This window comes from Danio aesculapii, chromosome 7 (genome assembly GCF_903798145.1).
Source record: "Danio aesculapii chromosome 7, fDanAes4.1, whole genome shotgun sequence".
In the NCBI taxonomy this organism is placed as follows: Eukaryota; Metazoa; Chordata; class Actinopteri; order Cypriniformes; family Danionidae; genus Danio; species Danio aesculapii.
The window spans coordinates 62381730-62406192 of NC_079441.1; the positions used below are offsets into that span (position 1 = coordinate 62381730).

The following is a 24463-nucleotide window of genomic DNA, read 5'->3' on the forward strand; positions in this document are numbered from 1 at the left end:
AATAATAAACCTATATAAATTGCTGCGGTTCCTACCTTCAGTTGCAATGACTTCTCGAGCGAGTTTGGTGCTCAAGTCTGCATCCATGCTTCCTCGATATCAAGAACACATCCTGGAAGTTTCACACGTCCTTTGTTCTTGCTGTCTTGCGTATTGGAACTGAACTTTGGCAGATGATGATGACGTTACATGAGAACACAAGGATGCAAGATCGCTGAAGAACGTATATTGAGAAACAGCTATTGTCAGCTGCTGTAGGAGTTTTGGGAGTTGTAGTTCATTCATTTATTCATTTACTTTTTGGCTTAGTCCCTTTATTAAAAAAAATGGGGGGCACCACAGCGGAATGAACCGCCAACTTATTTAGCATACTGTATGTTTTACGCAGCGGATGCCCTTCCAGCTGCAACCCATCACTGGGAAACATCCATACTCATTGACAATTTAGCCTAACCAATTCACCTATAGCGCATGTCTTTGGACCTGTGGGGAAACCGGAGCACCCGGGGGACACCTATGCGAACACAGGGAGAACATGCAAACTCCACACAGAAATACCAACTGACCCAGCCGAGGCTTGAACCAGCGATCTTCTTGCTGTGAGGCGAACGTGCTACCCACTGCGCTACAGTGCAGCCCGAGTTGTAGTTCATAAGGAAAGAATCTCCAACAGAGACAACACCGCTGGTGATCACAACAGGTAGCTTGAGCTAAAAAGGAATAATAATCATAAAAAATGATGCAAAATTGGCTTTTTAAAACTTAGAATAATTACTTTTTTATTGATTTCAGTACTTTCTAGAATTAAATAATTATTATAATAATATAATAATAATAATAATATTTTTAGTCAGTATTTCTCTTCACATTTTTGCCATCTTTCCAGTGCATTTATGGAATTGCGTTAACTTTTTTAAAAAAAATCAATATTTTCATTGACAATTTTTACAATTGAATGGTATAAACGTACTACTTGTAGGTTTGGTCAGTTTAAGGTTAATTGTATTTACTATCATAAACTAATAATTAACAGTACTAATACAGGATTTATTAATCATAGGTAATCATTTACTAATGCATTATTAAAATTCTAACTCATGCTTGTTAACATTAGTTAATAGACCATGAGTTAATATGAACTAACAATGAACAACTGTATTTTCATTAATGTTAACTAACATGAACAAATACTGTAGTAAATGTTTTGTTCATTGTTTGTTCATTTTAGGAAATGCATTAACTAACACAACCTTATTGTAAAGTGTTACCGTATGTTTTATTGAAGCTGAATTTATTCACCAGTATTTGATAATCTCAGAAGGCAGTAAATTCAGCTTCTAGTAGTAGTTTTAAACAGCCTGATGCCTAAATTTGCTGTCTTGTTAGGAGCCTCACTAGAATTTGAAATGGAGCCACTGAGAGACTGACAGGCACAGATGTGAGCTGTGCAATGAGAACTGACATGAAAGAAATGGAGAGATCTGTGTTTAAAACTTTACACAGTGTCAATCCTGATTTATAAGGGCCATTTCAATATCCCCAGGCTCTTGTTTCTGCTCATTTATGTGCCTCTTTGCTGGAAAATGAAGAATGTTAACCATTTTATATAAGTCCTTATTTGTTTTTCCATGCTCTCTGTTATCATCATGTTTGCTTAATGAGGAATTCTGAGCATGTCGTTGACTATTAACTAGAGTCACTTCAGAAAAAGCTGAAAGCTAGTGCAACTCTGTTCTTTAGTCTTTTTAATCAATGAACAAATACCTTCTTTCGTTTTTTGCGTTTCGGTGGAAGCTCAATCAGCGTAGAGTTACGTGTTGCAGCAACAAAAATAACACCCTCCAAACCTGTCTCTGCAGTTTTGCACAATTGTTTACTTTTGTTGAGCTGTAATTACAGGGCTGGGGCTGCTGCTGAGCTGTGTGCTAATCATATAGTTTGGTTTCATGTACAGGAATCTTTGTGTTTACTTTATCCCTCCTTCATTCTTCGAATTTCCATGGTACTTAATGTTCCTTGCTTCTATTGTTTCGGTAGCAGTGTCTATGAAACTCAATAAAAAAAAATAAAAAAAATAAATTTGTATAAAATAAAATGAAAGAGTGGTACTGTGGAAACAACATTTGAGGTGGTGTTGGGTAGATTTAGTATGTTACTATGGGGTTGTTAAGGTGTTGATCGACACCTACTCAAAAGTTTTTATGACTTGCATTTTTTTTGGGTGCATGTTCAGGTACAAAAACGGCAAAAAAATTTACCTTTAGGGTTCAACAGCTTGCTATTGGGGCTAGAGCTTAGATAGGGCCCAAAAAATTAACCCCAACCCTACCCAAGCCCATGCACCTTTTGTCCGAGCCTGACCAGGTTGAACCGATTAACTGTAATGATAAGTCCAAGCCGGATTTAAACCTGACTATCTATTATTAAGTGGGCCTTTATAACAGACATTCTCAAAAAAAAAATGAAAACAGTTTTGATTTTTGGTTTCTTTCTATAAAACTTATTTTTCTATGAAGGTTTGAACTTTGAGAGTATTTAACAAGAGACAAAAGTGTAAAAATGTTAATGCATGTCTGAGAAAAGTATAAAACTAGATGTTAAAACATCTGTAATAATTGTAAAAAATAAAGTTGTTGGCCGAATAATATATTTGAATAATATTTCTAATTATGGCATAGCTCTCCATCTAATTAGGCTAATTAAGTAATGAAAAAATACACACAAATGCTTGATCACGGCCCAGCCCAGCCCGAAAATAGTGGCAGGAAATATCGGCCTGACCTAGCTTGTGGGTCAGGTTAAGTCTGTTCTTGGGCAGAGAATCTAAACACTAATGGCCAGTTTCCACTAAGTGGTACGGTTTGGTTCGATACCCTTTTATGGCCGTTTCCACTGTCAAAAGGCATATCGAACCGTACCACTTTTTCGGCACCCTTTCGAAGGGGTACCAAACACCAGAAAGGGTACCAAAAGGTGGAGCTACACACGCAGCTGAACGCTATTGGTTTACAGAGATACGTCATTCGCTTGCGCAACAAGCCAGAATGAAAACAAAAGAGCTGCCATGTTTAAAATACACAAAGATATTACAGCGGAATTATATATACATATGAAGCACGAAAAAGCAAAGGAGAAGCCGGAAAAAAAAGGAGCACGTTATTTTTTCAGCAAATGTGAACAAACTGCCATGTTTAACTATTATCTTCACTTTTTGGACTATTATGAACTTAGAGGTTTGCTCTTACTGTAGGCTATATGTTGTGTTGTTTTTGAATTTAAATAAGGACTAAATGTATGTTGTGTGGGCAACGCAGTAGCGCAGTAGGTAGTGCTGTCGCCTCACAGCAAGAAGTTCGCTGGTTCGAGCCTCGGCTGGGTCAGTTGGCGTTTCTGTGTGGAGTTTGCATGTTCTCCTGCATAAAACGAAATGCTGGATGAGTTGGTGGTTCATTCCGCTATGGCGACCCCAGATTAATAAAGGGACTAAGCCGAAAAGAAAATGAATGAATGAATGAATGTATGCTGTGTGCAGTTCTTCTGTAGTTGGTATCATATCAGAGACTGTAAGGGGCTGTATGTCTTCATATATGTTGCTTTTATTTATTTATTTTATATAATTACAGATGATACAGTAGGCTATTTTGCACTGTCATTGATCTGCAGTTATAATCAACTCATATTCATAGAAAGGTTAGTAATAAACATTTATACAGAAGTATTTATGTGTATAAAGCATCTGTTTTGTGAGAAGCGCTTCTCATATGATATGTAAGCCACCTGTACAGCTTTACTGTAGTGTAGACATTTTCCCAAGCGAAAATGACATCGACTGAAACTTCCTGTCATACACCACGCCCACCAAAAGGGTACCCTTGGTAGTGGAAACACAAGCCTGATAGAGGTGACCCGTACCGACCCGAACCGTACTGTACTGTACTGTACCAGTCAGTGGAAACGAGCCATAATTGGGCATATAACCATAAAGGGAAATCTTTATACTTAATTTACACCAAATAGGTTCATAGTTCTATCCCAAATGATAAGCTTATAGATTTTCTAATTCTTTTCATTGAACCTGTTTACAACCTTGTTTTAAAATGGCACAACGTGGGAGCTAAAGTACCTAATTTTGTTTTTAAGGTTACAATAGATTAACAACAGCAGATTTACCTGCGTTCATGGTGTAAAAAAAATGCTGTTGTTTTTACATAATACATTTATACAAATATTCACATTGCCTTATTTTCCAAATAATTTAAGCTTTCTGAGAGCTTACTCTGCTATTAGGGGTCAGATGATGTTGACAGCACAACTATAATGTTTGAACATCTGCTAAGCTGGAGCAGAGCATTTGTGCATCTCTGAAAAACACTGCTGTATTTCATTCCTAAATAAACCTGTTTTTGAACTGATTTTTTAAACTCATTTTAATCAGTGATTTAGGCAAGGCAAGTTTATTTATATAGCACATTTCAAACACAATAGTAATTCAAAGTGCTTTACATAAACAGGAATAAAAGAAACAAATATGAGAAAATAAAAACAACAGAATATAAAAAAATATGAACAGATTAAAATGTGTTAAAACAGGTTATAAAGGAATAAAAAGAAAAAGACAATAGTGTGAGCTGTCAGACGTAGCACAGTGCTCATTCAATAAAGGCACAGCTAAACCGATGTGTTTTAAGTCTTGACGTGAATGTGCCTTATGTTGGAGCACATCTGATCATTTCAGGAAGCTGATTCCAGCAGCGAGGGGCATAGTAGTAGCTGAAGGCAGATTCACCCTGCTTTGTCTGAACTCTTGGAATTTCGAATTTACATGATCTTAATGATCTAAGTGACCTGTTAGGGTTGTATTCAGTGAGCATATCTGTAATGTATTGAACACTGGCCTAGTTTCAGAATGAATTGTTTTGAACCAATCATTTGATTGAATTATTCAGTAAAAGTTGCCTTTTATCTACTGGAGATTTTAGTAGCATTTTTTCTATGACGGCCTGGCAGAAAAAAAGACACTCAGCAAAATAAATTTGAATAATTATGAAATAAATACAAAACAAAATTGAGATGCTTTTTTTTCTACATTTTTAACATTGGTTTCTTATACATCCCAAATAATTAATGAATCGTAACATTTTTTGCTTAAATGTTATCCCATTTATTAACCCATTTTCTTTTGCAAGCAGCGAGTTACTTTTTTATGAATTTGTATTTCTACATGCACGTTTTAGGGATATATAAGATTCACAGGTGTCTTTTTAAAGGTACTTAAAGCTGTTGCACCCCTCAGGGTACATTTGCCCACCCCAAATTGCATGTGAAATCATTCCTCTTGGTTTTGTGTTTAAAAAGTATGATCTACAATAAGTAGGCTCGTACGAAATCTGCGCATGCAGAAATCCACAGATTTCCTTAGATTTTTAGCCCATCATTGAGTCTTTGTATTTACTTGTTTAAATGTGTGTAAATTTATATTTATTTAGTTTTTAAATTAATTTTACTAATATTATTGTGATGGGCGTCACGGTGGCGCAGTGGGTAGCACGATCGCCTTACAGCAAGAAGGTCGCTGGTTCGAGCCTCAGCTGAGTTAGTTGGCATTTCTGTGTGGAGTTTGCATGTTCTCGTGAGTTTCCTCCGGGTGCTCCAGTTTCCCCCACAAGTCCAAACAGTGTGGTATAGGTGTGGTACAGGTGAATTGGGTAAGCAAGATTTTTCGTAGTGTATGTGTGTGAATGAGTGTGTATGGATAATTCCCAGTGATGGGTTGCAGCTGGAAGGGCATTCTCTGCATAAAACATATTGTGTATAAGTTGGCAGTTCATTCCGCTGTGGCGACCCCAGATTAATAAAGGGACTAAGCTAAAAAGAAAATAACGAATTAATATTATTGTCATATAATAACAGTAATATGAAAATGTTCAAATTATTTGTTTACAGAACAGTCTGTAAAGTAATATTGTGAAGGTAATATTGCATTGTATACATTAAATAAAAATTTTAAATGTGTTGTTTTTTATTTATATATTAAGTTTTTAGTTATGATACTCCCAAAATCATTCCGCCTAAATCTGCAGATTTTTAACAAAATTTGCAGCAGAAATAGCAATGAATGTCAGCAGATTCTGTCTGCCCCTAATGAAAAATGTGATGTTTATATTATCGTTCGCCATCAATTGAAGTTGGTGTTGGCAGTGTTTTTAACATGATCTTCCTTGTGTACAAATGAAACCTATCCTGACTGAATATATATGGAAAATCCCCATGCAGATTCCGAGCCCTGTACCGAGACCTCGGCCAAACCATCAGCGCAGCCAACGACACGGAGGACCTCAGGTGGTGGAGGAACACGAATGGCCCCGGCATGAGCATGAACTGGCCGCAGTTTGAGGTAGAACCGAAATTCTCCACTCTCCAAAATGCTGTTTTGTTTCTGACATTTGCTGCATCCCAAAATACCAGCAACGACGTTTACCAGACACACACCAGGCTTCATAGTAGCACGCTAACATTTGTTTAGAAAACGTATGATATTTACAGGCCCAAACACTGCTGCAGGGTCATCGACCGTAGAGATGTTTTGGGCCCTGGCTCCAGGGGTGGTGAATTTCTAATGGGCTGTGTGTGAATGAGCTGTTGTTTTTGCACGGCCCATGAGTGGGTTCTGGAATGTCGGATGGCTCTCCCTAATGGCAGATCCTTCCCCCCCTTCCTTTCCAGCTTTCCCCACAACACAAACGCGCACACACACAGTAGCAGTGTCAGCATCTCCGTTTGTGCAAATTAGGTTTATCCATACACAACAGTGTGTGTACGGATGTATTGTGTAATCTGAGTGTGAATGTTTAATCGAGCGGTAGGAGAGTGTATAGCGATCACAGACCTAAAACGAAGCTTTTAGTCCCGTTTGCCCAGGTAAGTGACACCTCCAGAGGAATCTTCTGGCATCCTCTCTGTTCTGCCAACACACTGGAGTCCTTTGTATTGCTGTGAATTGTGCACAGAGAGAGAGCTAGAGCGAACTTTTGCCTGTGATAGAAGGCCGACTAGATGATGGTCCAGCATGTGACTGTGAATATAAGTGCTGTTATGTCACAGTCACATTGTGTATATGTTCTGTATTCTTGTTCTGCTTTAAGACGCTGTTATTTATGAGAATGGAGTCACATTCAATTTTATTTTTGAGAAATGAAAAACACAGATAAGTCACCTTGCCATATACAGTGGGGAAAAATGAGTATTGAACACGTCATGTTTTTTTCCTGGAAATAAACTCTAAAGCTGTAAAGGAGCTGTTGACATAATTTTTGATAAATTTTGGTAAAAACCCAAACAATACAAACATACCCCCCATCCCCCCCAAAAAAAAATCTGAAAGATGAGTTATTTGTATTACCAATGCAATGACTCTAGGAGAAAGACCTGAACTACTGAAACGTATTTAATACTTTATATAAAAGGCGTTTTTCATAAAGACGCCTCAAATGGAGAATGAAGTCACATGCATTGCTCAGGAGTTTTTCACAGACTTCAACTGAGTGTAAAAATCTTGACGATTCTGTGGGTCTCATCTGTCAAATCTGATCTTTAATTTGTATTTTCTATTGGTTTCAAGTCAGGTGAATGGCTGGGCCATTCTACAGCTTGATTTTCTTTCCCTGAAAGCATTCGAGAGTTTCCTTGGCTGTGTTTTGGATTACTGTCTTGCTGAAATGTCCACCCTGGTTTCATCTTCATCATCCTGATAATGTAGATGTTGGACTGAAGCAGCTGATATTCATTTACCATGACGAATGGCAGAGGGTTGCTGAAGAACTACTGAGAGATTTTAGATGCTGTCTGGGCTTTCCATGCCTTTCTACACCTCGCTCTCTTTGTGTTTGATGCTTTTTTTCCTGTGTCATTTCATTTTATTAGGCAAGATTTAATTTGTAAACTAATTAGTTTAGTTTTCTTTGCATATATGGATTTCTTTGGTTGTTACCAATATCTGCACCGTCAACAACACCTTAAGAAATATGTTTTCTGAGAAAAATTGGGACGTTCAATGCTTATTTACCCCACTGTATTTCACATTTCATAATTTAATTCAGAAATTCCAGTTGGTGACAGCAAGTCTTAAAGGGTTAGTTTACTCAAAAATGAAAATTCTGTTATTAAATCTCTTACCCTCATACTTTATAATAAAGTCAATACTTTATTAAAGGCAATACTTTATAGTAAAGGAGCACTCTGAGCTCAAGATTTAAGCCATATACTTCATTCATTCATTCATTCTCCTTCAGCTTAGTCCCTTATTTATCAGAGGCTGCCACAGCAGAATGAACCCCCAATTATACCAGCTTATGTTTTACGCAGCGAATGCCCTTCCAGCTGCAACCCAGTACTGGGAAACACCCATACACTCCAATTCACACACACTAATACACTAAGGCCAGTTTAGTCCATCCAGTTCACCTATAGCGCATGCCTTTAGGCTGTGGGGGAAATCAGAGCACCCAGAGGAAACCCACGTGAACACAGGGAGAACATGCAAACTCCACACAAAAATGCCGACTGGTCCAACCAGGACTCAAACCAGCAACCTTCTTGCTGTGAGGCGACAGTGCTAACCACTGAGCCACCATGCCACCCAGTCATATATTTACAGGGTGTTTTTTATTTTTATTTATTTTTTTTTTGTGCACAAAAGTGTTCTTGGAGCTTTGTATGAGAACAGTTGAACCCCTAAAATCACATGGAATGTTTTGACAATGTTTTAGTTTGCTGTCTATGAAGGAAAACATTTGCTGTCTATGGAGCTCTCGGATTTCATCTAAAATATCTTAATTTGTGTCCTAATGATGAATGAACATCTCAATGGTTTGGAACGACATGATGGTGTGTAACAAATAACAGAATTTTCATTTTTGGTGAAAAAATCCTTTTAATGAGTGTTTTTAAAGTGTTAAAAATGGCTGATGAAACATTAAAAATTCAGCTGTTGACTTCCTTTATAAATGGATTGTTGAATCAGTTAATTCATTCAATTTGTTCACAAATTCATTCAGGGACAAACACAGCTATGTTGTTCTGCTAAGCACAGATGTTCTGTTTTCATTGGTGAAAAATACACAGTATTGTGTTTAAATGTATATTAACTTGTTGATCAGTTTTGATAAATCGCCATCACATTTGTAAGTAAGCTCCTGTGTAAATGTTCAGTGAAACAGCAAAATTCTGTCATCACCTATTCACCCTTCACTTTTTCAAAACCTATTTGAGTGTCTAACACAAAAGAGGATATTTAGAAAAATAAAATCGATTTCTATTGTCCATGAATAAATGCAATGGAAGTCAATGTGCAAGCTACCAGTGTTTTTCAAATTATTTTCTCTTGTAGTTTCTTGAAGAAACTCATAAGGGTTTAAACCAACTGAGGGAAAATAAATTAGGTACTTTTTTTATTCTTGGGTGGACTATCCCTTTAATGTTAAACTTTTATAAAGTAAAAAAATGTAAAACCACACAGAATATACTTATCTCTTCATTTTAACAAACAATAAATGATTCTCTGTTTATTCAGGAGCACAGAAATGTGTGAATAATGATACTTTTTAGATGTTTAATTGCTACTTGGAGCATTTTAAATCACTTCATGGTGGTTTAATGGAACAAATGTTTGTGAAAACCTCAAATTTGGCCAAAACCTGCATATTTCACTTGTGTGCATTTGGTAAGTGTTGTGACAAATTATTTGATTGAATAAAACAAAATAGAAGAACATGTAGTAAATATAGGACAAGTTATATCTTAATGCATATTTTTCCCTGCATTTTGTGTTTTAACAGGAGTGGTCACCAGAAGCAAACCGATCCATCAGTCGAAAGGACAGAAACAGCCGCTCTGATGACGTGGTCACTCTGACTAATATCGTCTCAGCAGGAGATGAACCCCCGCAGACCCTACAGGAAACTACAAGGTACATCTGACTATTACACACTCAACTACTCATGCACAAACAAAATCTTTTCCCAAAAATATCTCAAATTCTGCATGTTAGGAAAGAAAAATGATCTGTTGACAGTATAAATGAAAAAAGCTATTTAATATATGCAAGGAGAAAATGGTGCAATGGGCTGTATGCATGGCAAGTGACTGATAAGCTTGTGCTCATAAGGTTGATGTGGCTATTTTCGATTTCATAAGTTTTTTTTTACAGCATTAATAATGTATTTTAATTAGAAATTTGGTCTGTTAAATATACTTATACGTTCATTCAGCTGTTTAAAATTAAAAACGAGATGAAAGGCCATTGAAACACAAGTGCCGTGATGAGCCATTGAAAATACTGTGGTAAATCAATGTTTAAAAATCTTAGAAATGTTAAATTACTGTGGTAAAATAAATTTCCATATTTTGAAGACGTGATAGGAACAATGTAATATAGTGCAATGTTTCTTGACTACATATGATGCAATGCCTTGACATGATAAAAGCTATCTTTTACATGTTAAAAGGAGATTTGTCCTAACTATCCACGGCGGTGATGCACCAAATTTCTATTTTAAAAATGCTTTCTATTTCTGCTACGTTGCGGCAGAACAACAGCATAAAAAACAATGACAATAATCACCTAAGGTATTGATTATGTGCTTTATTCAGTGTTAAATGTGAGTTGGAATACCGTTTTACGTGACATTTATTGCCATACCAAAAGCAGCAGACAGTTCACCTCAGATCTCGAAAATTAAATGACTAGCTAACGGTTTGAAAATGAAAGTGCAAACCAACAACATCAGTCACTCAGCAGTCTACAAATCTGTGTGTGTGTGTGTGTGTGTGTGTGTATATGTATATATGAATATATATATATATATATATATAGAGAGAGAGAGAGAGAGAAAGAGAGAGAGAGGTGTGTGTTTATATATACAGTTGAAGTCAGAATTATTAGCCCCCTTTTATTTATTTTTTTTTTTTTAATATTTCCCAAATTATGTTTTACAGAGAAAAGACATTTTCACAGTATGTCTGATAATATTTTTTTTTCTGAAGCAAGTCTTATTCGTTTTATTTCGGCTAGAATAAAATCAGATTTTACGTTTTTAAAAATCATTTTGAGGTCATAATTATTAGCCCCTTTAAGCTATTTTTTTCTATAGTCAGAAACTATTTTCTATTCTACAGAACAAACCATCATTATACAATAACTTGGTTAACCCAATTAACCTGGTTAAGCCTTTAAATGTCACTTGAAAATGTCTTGTCTAAATGTCTTGAAAAATATCTAGTAAAATATTATTTACTGTCATCATGGCAAAGATAGAATAAATCAGTTATTAGAAATAAGTTATTAAAACTATTATGTTTAGAAATGTGTTGAAAAAATCTCTTCATTAAACAGAAATTGGGGGAAAAAAATTAACGGGGCTAATAATTTAGGGGGGGGCTAATAATTCTGACTTCAACTGTATGTACTTTTAATAATGTTAAAGAGGTTTAATCTATTAAATCCTTACTATTTTATCAGGAGTTCAGTGGCTGGTATTTAAATGAATGGCAGGTATTTATATTTTGGTCTACAGCCATCCAGGATAGAACACAATGTGCTAATCAGGACACGGAACACAATGAGCTGTAGAAAAAAAAAAGCATGTCAAATTACACAAAAAAATCTGCAAAACTGTGAGGCCGCGAAAAGTGAACCACGTTATAACGAGGGATCACTGTACTTAGAAAAGTAATATTACATATCTCATGTTACGTTTAATGCAGACAGCCAAATTGCTTGTCGCTGTATATATGTATCATGTATAGTTATGACCAGTGTTGGAAAAAGAGCCGCAAAAATATTAAAAATGTTCAGAACATCACGTGATGTCTGCAGTAGTCATTTTGGAGAGACAAGAAGATATTACCACTGTTTCCACTGAGTCAGTCCCGCTTGTCAAGTTAACGTTAGGTGAAACCATACCCAAACCTCCTCCTTCAGGCGGACTCTGGTTCAGTTGACATCGTTCACACTTGCTAAACGTACTGATCTCTGACGTCAAACAATTCAGGTGCAGACCAAAAGTGCTAGTGTGAAAGCACTCTAAAGAGTAACTTGCTTTACATTTTTTTAAAAAGTAACTCAAATATTATTATTTATTTTTTAACAGTAATACATACATTACTTTTGCCATTACAGCGGTCCCTCGTTTATCGCGAGGATTTCATTTTAAAAATAACCCGCAATAGGCGAAATCCGCAAAGTAGTCAGCGTTATTTTTTACAATTATTATAGATGTTTTAAGGCTGTAAAAACCCCTCACTACACACTTTATACACTTTTCTCAGACTATCATTAACATTTTTATATGTTTCTCTCTTGTTTAAACACTCTCAAAGTTCAAACCTTCATAGAAACATAAGTCCTGTATTATAACCATGATCAACCATTTGATCTTCATTTATTTATTCCGTAATGGTGCCCTACAGCCCTGTAACTTTCACATTCCTTTAGCATGTCCAGAAGTTCAACTTTTGTGCGATGGTTAGCATCTTCCTCTGCCTTTTGGGTGCTACCACAGGTGCCTTTGATGGTGCAGAATGTTTCGTCAACATTGTGGGGAGAACTTGCAAACATACAGTACAGCACTTCAGAGACACATTGCTAGTGATTGAAGATTCATGTAAATTTGGCAAGCTGAACGCATTCTGGACTACACAGGAGACACGGCACAGAGATTGACTGACAATGGTCTACAGCCAATCATGACGCAGAACACAATGCGCTAATCAGGATGCAGAACACAATGCGCTGTAGAAAACATGTCAAATTACACAAAAAAAATCTGTGAAACTCTGAGGGCGTGAAAACTGAACCACGCTATAGTGAAGGATCACTGTACTTGGAAAAGTAATGTTATTACATAGCTCATGTTACGTAACCGGCATTGGTTAGTATACTGTGTAAAACCCACTTTATATTGTATCTTGATCAGGCAGTGAAGATGGTTGATTTCAAACAAACCAGATCCTAAACACAGCCAGTTTTTTATGGAATTGCCTGAGCTTTTTTATTCCAAATTAAAAGTTACTGTTCATATAGCCCAATGGCACCAAATATTAATATTTATTGCTTGACTTTTTTTTAAATTTATAATAATTGATCAAAATGAATATATATTTGTCAGCCACCTAAATATAGATCAACAGAGTTTCACTTTTTTTCAGATTCTCTCAACAGTCCAAGTTTAAATTACAGTGTTGTATTTAGAAATGTGGGGTTGTTATTGTTTTGTTTTCATTATCCTGGCTACAGTTCGTCCCTGAGGGCTTCACTCATTGCTTTTAGTACCAACTAAACCAATTAGCACTGAGTCAGCGCATTCAGACAGTGTGTGTGTTTGTGTGTGTATGTATGTTACGGCTGCATGTTGTTAACACAGGATCAGGGGAGGTCAGATGTGTTAGCTAAATGAAGTGTATGAAAAGAACCAAGACAGATCTGGTACACACCCTCACTATAGATGGTTGATGTTTGTGTGGTGTGTATGAAGCTCTCTCGCAGGGAACACAGGCTCATGGGAGAATACCTGGTAAATTGCAGTATTAAATGTGGCCTTCTTCAGCTTCCTGCTTATTAGGCTGGTCTCTGTTGACTCTTAAATCCACAGGTGGCATGAGGTGGATGGCTATTACGAAAACCTGAGTGGCTATGAACTGAGAGTGTCAGTGCAACTCTTTTATTGAGTACAAACAACAGCTCTGTTCTAAGACCTAGTAAACAGCCTACCTACACAGTATTTTAAGACATCATGGATGGTGTTAAGGTTGTTACAAAAGTTGGCATTGTGCAACATTCTGATATATGCTATTTTGGTTAAGGTTTACTTCACAATCCAAACATCATAAATCAAAACTTGAAGTGTAAAATGTTGTGTAAAACTACAGTAAATAATAAATTATTTCATAGTACAGAAAAATAATTAAAGTGTGAGTAAAAGTTTATGAAATTTTGGAAAAAAATTAAACTGATAAAATGTTACATTTTAAAGCCTGGACAACAAAACCAGCCATAAGTGTATAATTTTAGAAATTAAGGTTTATGTATTGTCATAAAGCTGAATAAATAAGATTTCCATTTATACATGGTTTGTTAGGAAAGGGCAATATTTTGTTGAAATATGACTATTTGAATATCAGAAGGTTGAAAAAAAATTTAAATACTGAGAAAATTACCTTTAAAGTCATCCAAAATTCAGCTTTTAGCAATGCATATTATTAATCAAAAATATTTTCATATATGTAAGGTAGGGATTTTAGAAACCATCTTCGTAGAACATGAACTTTACTTTTGTATTCTAATGATTTCTAGCATTAAAAAAATTTATTTTGAGCCATAAAATGTGTTTTTGGTTGCGCAAGTATCATATTTCACTAGATTTGTGGTCCAGGGTCGCATTTATAAAACTGTTTAATAAATTGATATGTTAACCCATTTAAAAAATGGTTAAACTGTAATTACAATTGGTCTGAAACCATTGAAATCGAATAATGTATAATTGAATTTGGGTAAAAATAAAACTGATCTTATAATAAGTCCTTAAAAATGTGACGTTTGTTAAACTTTATTTAAATTTTATATAATTTTAATTTTAGTTTATTTGACCTTTTGAATACACTTTTTAAAATAAAATAAAAAACTACTAATAATAATGATGTTAATAATGAACTGATTTCATGTGGCCCTAAAAAATGTATATTTGTGACTCTGGACCACAAATCCAGCCATAAGTGTTAATGCATTTATCATGAAGCTGAATATATAGGTTTTCCATTTTTTTATGGTTTGTTAGGATAGGACAATGTTTGGTTGAGAAACAACTATTGGAATATCTGAAATCTGAGGCTTAAAAAAAAAAAAAAACCTTTTAAAGCCATCCAAATTCATTACAATAAACTAATTACTAATAAAAAATGTTTTTATATATGGAAGGTAGAAATTTTACTAAATGTCTTCATGGAACATGAACTTTCGTATTTTAATGATTTTTAACATTAAAGAAAAATCCATTTTGACCCATACAATGTAATGTTGGCTATTGTATTTATCATATTTGACTAGTTTTATAGTCTAGGGACACATTTATTAAACTGTTTAAGAAATTAATGTGTAAACCTATTTGGAAACGGTTAACCTGTAATAACAATTTGTCTGAAACTACTAAAATCGAAAAATGTTGAATTAAATTTGGGTAATAATAAAACTGCTTTGATAATACGTCCTTAAATGTGTGACGTTTGTTGAACTTTTTAATTTGATTATTATATATTTCTTAATTTCTATTCATTTGACCTTGTGAATATTACTATTTTAAAAAAGTGTACAAAACTACTACTACTAATGATATTAATAATAAATTGATTTCATGTCCTACAAGGACTTGAAGAGATCACGCCAACCATTCGAGCTCTCCGAGGACATCCATTAATTCATTCATTAATTTTCCTTCAGTTTAGTCTCAGAGATTTCAGAGGTCGCCACAGCGAAATGAACTCCTAACTATTCAATTCACCCATACACACTCATTCACACACTCACACACACTCATACACTACACCCAATTTAGTTTTTATTCAATTCACTTATGTTCCCAGTGCTGGGTTGCAGCTGGAAGGTCATCCGCTGTGTAAAATATATATGCTGGATAAGTTGGTGGTTCACTCCACTGTGGCAACCCCTGATGAATTAAGGGGTTAACCCAAAGAAAAACGAACGAATGAATGAATGAATTCACTTATAGCAGTCTTTAAACTGTGGGGGAAACTGGAGCACCTGGAGGAAACCCACGCCAACACGGGGAGAACAGGCAAACTCCACACAGAAATGCCAACTGACCCAGCCGGGGCTCAAACCAGTGACCTCCTTGCTGTGAGGTGACAGTGCTAACCACTGAGCCACCGTGCTGCCCTCTTCAAGGACAAGAAACACCTAATACCCAAATATACTTCATTGAACATGTATTATTATTACATGTAAATATTATTTATTTTATAAAAGACACTGAATACTGCATAACTACAGGTTAACCATGTTTATATACTGCCAGCTATTTACTTGACTGATTTTAACTGTAATATAATTATATTCACCTATTGCGAAACTGCTTGGAAATGATAATTCTTGTGAAAAGTGCTATGATTCAAGTAAAATTGAATGTCCTGTGATTGTGTGTATCCACAGTATGTAGATTTAAGTTAGAATATCATCTTGTAAGACAGTAGATACCAAGGCTGCTCACTAGGTCATGGAACTGAAGTTAAACTGATCTTCAACACTAGAATCTTTTGAGATCTGTTAGCATTTCGCCATTCGTACAGATTTGCTGCTATTAAGACCAATCAAATAAACTCAAATGATCCTTGTGATCTCTTGAAAAAAGCCAATCATTCTGGAACATTGTGAAAACTCTGTGGTGTAGTATCTTCAAATGATGATATTAACAATGACACTTTTAATTGCTCTCTGCCGATTCCTCTGTGAAAATCAGTATGTTTCCTTATTGCTCATTCAGCTTTATACGTTTTCTTTTTTTGAGTAAATATTGAAAGAATTTTCCGGGTTCAAAACAAGTTAAGCTTTATCAACAGAATTGATGGGGAAAGAGGTTATGCCAAGATAAACAATGTACACTGTTTTGAAATGATTATCCAATACTTCACTAAACTAAATTTAAACCATTCGTAGATATATACACTAGATATCGCATATGGGCCCGGAGCATGCATTGATACCGCCACCATATTTATGCAGTGCTCCCAGGACTAAAATCATTCAACCGTATGTAGTCTAGAAGATCAAGGGCAATCTGAATATGCTGGACTTTTAACATCAACAGCCTGAGGTATCAAGACATTTGTGCTGCCCATTACATTACAAACCACAGGAGAGGGCAAATTCTTCAGCAGGACAGCGCTCCTTCTCATACTTCAGACTCCACATCAAAGTTCCTGAAAGCAAGAAGGGCAAGGCGCTCTAGGAGTGGCCATTCTAGTCACCATACATGAACATTATTGAGTGAGATGGAGGAGGCATTGAAGATGAGTCCTAAGAATCTTAATGAACTCCTGATGAACGCTTTCTTTGCCATTCTAGATGTCTTTATTAATAAGTTATTTGAGTCCTTGCAGAGATATATGGATGCCTTCCTCCAAGCTTATGGGAGTCATACACAATATTCATTCTTTTTCCACTGCACCATGACTTTATATTCTATACTGTACAATATTTTTGTTAAGTGACAAGACTTTTGTCTAAGCAAAGTCAGACCTTACTGTCCTAATTATATAATTAAAAATCAAGGCTTGATCATATTTTATTTTGGTAAAATAAGCATAATCTAGAGGCTTTTGCCTTTCATATAAGCCACTTCTGATACCAAATGATCAACTAGAAGTCACGTTATAATTTGTTCCTAAAACTTGGATAGGCGACACAACATTTGTCAGGTAGTGTACTGCCAAGTTTATTATCCTGATGATGAAATGTGCATAGCTTTAAAATATTTACAACTGTACATTACTGTAAATGGGATTTTTCTTTTTTCTGATAATCTTTGACATGCCACACTTCATTTCCTTCAGTATTAACATTTCAAATGTTTTATTTCAACTGTCACAGATCACTTCTTTACCAAATTAATCTTCTGTTGAAATGATTCCTCCACAACTTTGTTGACTTTGTTTCATTTCTCCTTCTGTTCGAGCAGGGCTGGTAAAGACTACTCCTCGGACTGGTCTGATGAAGAGAGCCCGAAAAAGTACATTGCGGCCAACGGGGTGGACGAGGAGGAGAAGGTAGTCGGGGTTCGCGTTAGAGCGCTGTATGATTACACTGGGCAGGAGGCTGATGAGCTGAGCTTTAAAGCAGGTATTAATCCTTACTAATGCTTATTAATGCCACACACATGAACAAACACACACAGAATGGCCGGCTGTGGCTTGTGGATTCATCAAACCCCTTTTCTCTGCTCTTTTGATGTCTTTTTTTGTGCATGGTAGTGCAGTCTTTTTAAAAGGCATTGCTGAAAAGACTAAACCAAATGGGGTTTGCCAGTTGAAGCATGTGTGCATGTGTGTGATTTTTATACCGTAAACCACACGTTACATGGGTTTGTTTGAGACCGATTCCTCACATTTACACAAAACCCATGAAACTGCTTTGGAACTAGTGTGAACTGACATAATAAAACACAAACTCATAGTATGGCTGTACTAGGTTTTTTTTAAAAATAAATAAAACAAGCAAAGCATAGAATGATTTTGTATAAGTTGTTATACTTGAAGAGGGTAACGAGACAAGGTAAATGTGTCCATTTTAAATAAAAGACTAATGTTAATCTTTGATTTTGTTAGTAATTGGTTGGTTTTAGTTCACCATACAAATTCAAATCATGTTAATAATTATTCACCATCATATCATTTCAATCTCCTGCGGGCCTGTGTTGTTCTTTGGAACACAAATTAAGATATTTCAGATGAAATCCAACAGCTCTCTGACCCTTCATAGGCAACAGTAGCCAGGTTTCCATCCAAAGATACAGATTAAATTTATGTGCAAAACTGGAATATCCCATAAAACATTTGCTAATAAAGTACTCAACTTCCTGATAAACTGGTGACAAATTTTAAAAGATAAATGGAAGTTGCTGCTTTGGGAGTAGGCCTTTTTCCTACATAATAATGCATCTTAGAACATGTAGGAGAAACACAATAGCCGAGTTCGAAATCGCATACTTTCATACTACATAGTACGCTAAAAACAGTATGCGAGCTGAGTAGTATGTTCGAATTTATAGAATTCATAAACAGTATGTGAGAAGTACTACTTCTGGCGCTACGCTATCCCATGATGCACTGCAAGAGAATTCATGAATGGGAGTGAAGTGACGCAACTGACACGGGTAGGTCACATGATCATGACAAAATGGCGGATGTAGAACGTCAGAGTCTCATTTATCCTACTCTCATTCATACTGTATAGAACATTCTTTTCTAAAGGCCGAGTAGTACGTTTAATTTCAAATGCAGTACCTGAGTAGTGGCGGTTTCAGATGCAGCCAATGTGCTAAGTCATCTCATCTTGCTTTTGGAGGCAGGAGATAATCTCCACTTGCACTTTCATCATCCACCCAAACATACCTGACATACCATCACATGATCTTTTGATGCCAAATGACTTTTGATGCGCATGCTGGAATTTATTTGGTAAATGCATTTCCATCGTAGTTAAATTTTTTCTTATAAGATAAAATATTTATCCTACTCAGTTGTGCTCATAATTTTATTTGGACATTTTCAAAATGAATGTGCACCTTGGTGTTTCCATCCAGGTTTTTATGCGATATTCCAAAATACGCATAAAAATAGGTGGATGGAAATGCAGCTAATAATCCTGAGATATTCAGCGCTCAGAAAAGGAACTAAAAATTTGGTCAAAACAGTCCATGTGACTTCCGTGGTTCAAGTGTATCATGTGAAGCTCCAAGAATAGTTTTGTGCATCAAAAAACTCTGTTTACGTATGTCTTCAACGTAAGATTAGGGTGTGTGTTTACTATGGAAAATACAAGGTTTATGTGTTGCGCTGCTGAATTTGCTACAGCCAGTACAAAATATTGCTTTTAAACGCACACCCTGACCTGATATGGAAGAGAATTACTTCCTTACATGTTATATATAGCACTACATATACTATATACTATATACTATATATATAGTTATATATAGTAGCTGGCCTAATGTTCTGGGTACTCAAAGTGCTTTGCACATTTTTGGGGGATCTCCTCGTTCACCACAAAGGCAAACACAGACGTTCAGAAGTTGTTGTTTTTAATGCAAAAAAAAGTACTCTGGAACATCGCTTGTTGTTAAAACATAGTCTAAACAAAGCAGCGTTTAGTACCATTTTCACAGTACTTGACTCCACAAAGGGAATCACGTGAGTCACTATATATCTATATATATATATATATATATATATATATATATATATATATATATATATATATATATATATATATATATATATATATATATATATATATATATCTATATATCTATATATCTATATCTATATCTATATATATATATATATATATATATATATATATATTTATATATATATATTTATATATATAAAAGGATTTATTTTGGTTATTTATTATAAGCCCCAATAGGAGGGAAGAAAATTCATCAGCAGTTTAATGTCTGATATGCCAGGACTGACACCTGGTGGCCATGTGCTTATATGTTTTCCAATCTAATTTATCAAATGTAGAGGTTTACTCAATATTTTTATTTACTCTTTTTTTTGTTGTTTTTGTTTTAAAAATAACATATCGGATAACTTATTGCATGTTATTCATGCCATGGTAAAATCTATTTATAAACAATCAAGCATATATAATTATTAATACAATTTCAATGTGATATTCATTCCTTGTGTCGAAAACATTTTCATAAGAAACAAAATTCTAATTGTACCTTTGTTTATACATGGTTCTTTGCTACAAATAACTTTTTTTAAAGTAAAATTAAATTACACATATAGCCCTCATACTTGAAAATACCATGTTCACTTTAAATTTTTGTGAATTGTAAATATTAATGAAATGTACTAGCAATTTGGTTGTGACAATAGTTGTCTGTGGAAAATAAATTATACTCTGAAATAATTTTCACTCAAATTGATGGTAAGTAAAAATGACAGAAACAATTAAACCTTGTTTCTTTTTACTTTTTGTAAATGGAAACAAAATTATAATAATACAAATCATTTATGGTGTCCACTAACTTTAATCTGTAAACCTTTTTCCTAACACAATTTTGAAGCAATGGACTGGAGGCAGCTGAATAGTGAAGTTCCTTGAGTTCACACTTAAGTATTTCAGACAGGCATGTCTTTTAACAGTATAGGTATGATCGATTCTGAAACTGCTTTATAGCAGACGCGTCTGTACAGGCACAAGGGTGTGAGAACTGCAAATAACATCATTGCAGTGTTTGCGAAACTTTGTGTTGACTTTGTAAGGCTTTACTTGGCACATCCCTGGAGCCATAATTGCTGGTCGTTGCTGATATCAAATCTTCTAGTATAATACTAGTATTCTGGTATTTGTTTTCATGGTTGTAAACCCAAAAATATCTGATGATGTCAGTCTAAATTTGTTTCAGAGTTATATAGATATTTTATGTATATAAAAGGATAAAAAACTGTCCTAAAAAGTTAATATTCATACTCTTGAGTGTCTGTAAAATTGCTTTGTTTTTCAAAAGTGTGTCCAAGACACCAGGTATATTTTTTACGGGAGTGTACAGGAGTTAATTTTTGTAACCGAGAATAGCAATGTAAAGAAAATTGTGACACATTATACCAAGAAAACGGTGGGCTAAACCTGGAAACAGGAAGTGAAGAAGATTGGTTTAATGAATCTGGTTGACAGCAGGCTTTCACCAAGGCCCAAAATAAAATAAAAAATGTTTGCTGCTTGTTCAAACTACTTCCATCCATACTAGGGCTGGGCAATTAATCAAAATCCACATTCAGAATCTATAATTGATCTAATTTTTCCAGAACCATTTTTTTTATTACTTTCCCTACATGTCATGTGACCTCGCTCTGTTAAGGCTGTGGCTGATTTCTACTTCTGAGGCAACTTTGCAGCCACATCTGATCTCTGGTCTTTGCACTACATTGACGATGATTGGAAGACGGCATATAAAAGATTGTCAGTGAACTATGAGGGCAAAAAAATTAAATGAACAAATAAAATAATTGTTCATTAATTGTAATTGAGTGAAAATGTGCAGTTAATTGAGATATTGATTTTAGGCCAAATTGCCCAGCCCTAGTTCATACGCATGCAAATGTGTCAGACCGGAAACGCAAGCTTGTTCAACAAGTGGGACCAGTCAATCACCTTTTTTTTTTGATGTCTAATCATCTTGTTTAATTCCACCCCTTTTCGCAGTGCCGTCTGACAGAATTTCGCATACTCAAACTCTAGTGTGACTGTGTAAATAGATTTGTGTTGGGATGACATGAGGAGATGGTGTGGAAGTCAGCATTTTTTACACTAAACAAACTACTTGTAGTTAAACTACACCGTAATTCTTTCATGTCGTCCTAACACAAATCAATTAAATTAACTACATTGTTTTTACAAATTTAAGTGGGTTGAACATAAAACAGTGAAGTTGTTCCAAAACAAAAAAAACGTCAGGAATTGTGTTCATTCAGTTAATTTTTTAGCCGGCAGCTAGATCTCTGCAACTCTCCGTCTTTCGAATAAGATGTTAAACTGAGGTCCTGACTTTGTGTTCGTTAAAAATTCCATGATGTGCTTTGAAAAAGAGAAGGGGTTTAACCTCGGCATCCTGGCCAAATTTGCCCACTGGCCTCTGTTCATCTTGGCCTCCTAACCATCCCCATATGATAATTGGCTTCATCACTCTGTATCCTCTGAACCAATAAGCTGGTGTGGTGTCTGGCACAATATGGCTGCCGTCACGTCATCCCCCAATATGTAAAGTGCTTTGAGCGTCCAGAAAAGTGCTATATAAATATGAGGAATTATTTTTAATTTGTAGTTTTAACCTTTAAGTAGAAAAATCTTTTCTTTTTTCAGTGTACTGTTAATTTTGCCATATAGCGGTGTAAATAAAATTTTTGGTTGATTGTAATATATTCCACACTGTACTTTTCTATTAAAAATTATCAAAAATAATTCGTTCTGCAAAAAAGAATTTAATTGCGAGTCATTTTCATTTTTTTTTTTTTTGCAATTTTCAATACTATAGTAAATGGACACCTTCAACAATTCTGATATCCTTAAGCTGCCTTTCCACTGCACACGATAAACAACAAGCGACAGACCGAAAGTCATTCATTTTTCAATGTAGAGTAATCCGGGAGCTGCGTGGAGTTTCGATCATCTCCGTATGCGGAAAATTCAGATCCGATTTGAGCTGCGGTTACGTTGCAAAATTTGAACTTCTGTCACTAGACCGTTTACGACCGGCCGACCGGATGTGATGCAGATCTGTGTGCGCGAGATAAGAAATACTCATTTTTTTAAATATTTTTTTAATCAGAAAAAAGTTTATATTTAAAAAAAAAAACATTTCTATTAATAAATGAGTAATAAAAAATATTATTATTTTATGTTGTCTCCACATTCCCTCCAAACCTTTTAGCGGCCAGCAAAAAAACTCAGGATATCAGAATTGTTGAAGGTGTCTGTCAAAAATTACCACAAGAGTTTTTTTTCTGAATTTTTTATTTATTTTTTTAATTGCAAGTTATTTTTTTAATACATTTATTAACACTATAGTAAATAAACCTTCAGGATTGTAAACTGTGAACAGAATTATTAAATTTTTTTTAAATTGTGTTGTGCAGGAGAAGAGTTGCTGAAGCTGGGTGAGGAGGACGAGCAGGGCTGGTGTAAAGGTCAGCTGACCAGCGGAGAAAAAGGCCTCTACCCTGCTAACTACGTTCAGGTCATCACATCCTGATGAGCCGCTTATCCCGGATGAGCCCCCCCCTAAAGTCTGTGTGCGTCACAATTAACTACGCCAGTTGTGATGAAAACACACACGCGCAACTGCATGATGGATCCAATGTTCATAGAAGGTCAGAAAGAGAAGCACAGTTCAGTGTTTTCTTTATTTTCGCAGACACGCTAGAGGACTTTCAGAGTAGTTTGTTCCCCTCCGTCCTCGCGCTTAACGGAAGATCAGTGCCTTTATTGCCATTCGAAATGCTATTAATGGACACGTTTTATGTCTGCAAGAAAATTTAGTTCAGAGGAAAAGCGTGTGAATCGCTGCAGTTGGATTTTCCTTCTATTATTTTAGTATTTCACGTTTCAGATATGTATCGCAATCATTTCAAGTATTTGATCAAATGTACGCTGACTTTATATTCAGGTCCTTCACGAGAAGCGTGTTAGTGTGTTGATGTATTTCGAGTTGTATGTTAGATCGTTATAGTTAAACCGAACATTTCTTTTGCCTGTAGTTCTGAACCGAAGGATTCTTCATTTGCATATTTACGTTTTCACAAAGATATATATATATGGATTTATAATATACAAAGTATCACCGGGCAGATGGAATCTTCATTGTTGGATGTTTTATCTGGAAGGAGATTCTGGAATCTAGTTGGCGGGATCGTTTTACTTTTTAATTTATCGCTTTTGTTTTATTTGGAGCGCAGGAAAGTTATTGTTGTCAAAGTATGAGAGAGAGGGGAAGAAACCTCTGTGTGTGTATGTGTGCGAGAGAGAGAGAGTGCTCATGGGAGATAATTCCACATGCTCTGCCTCCAATGTGCCCCACTGTGAACATGGTTTTACATCAATCTACTGTATCAGCCAATACTAATCAATGTAAAATAAAACACCAAATAAACATGAATGAGATTCTTA

General features: G+C 35.4%; 1 protein-coding gene across 5 annotated transcripts in view; it reads left to right on the forward strand.

The window, feature by feature from the left end:
- pacsin3 (protein kinase C and casein kinase substrate in neurons 3) overlaps positions 1-24463 on the forward strand; it is a 73609-nt gene extending 49146 nt beyond the window's left edge. For 4 of the 5 annotated variants that reach the window (XM_056462307.1, XM_056462308.1, XM_056462310.1 and 1 more), the window contains 4 exons: positions 6274-6394; positions 9834-9964; positions 17742-17902; positions 23434-24463. In XM_056462307.1, the coding sequence (XP_056318282.1) occupies positions 6274-6394; positions 9834-9964; positions 17742-17902; positions 23434-23549 (529 nt within the window). In that variant the 3' untranslated portion in view covers positions 23550-24463. The remainder of the gene's footprint in view (positions 1-6273; positions 6395-9833; positions 9965-17741; positions 17903-23433) is intronic. The other variant, XM_056462311.1, reaches the window with a different exon arrangement.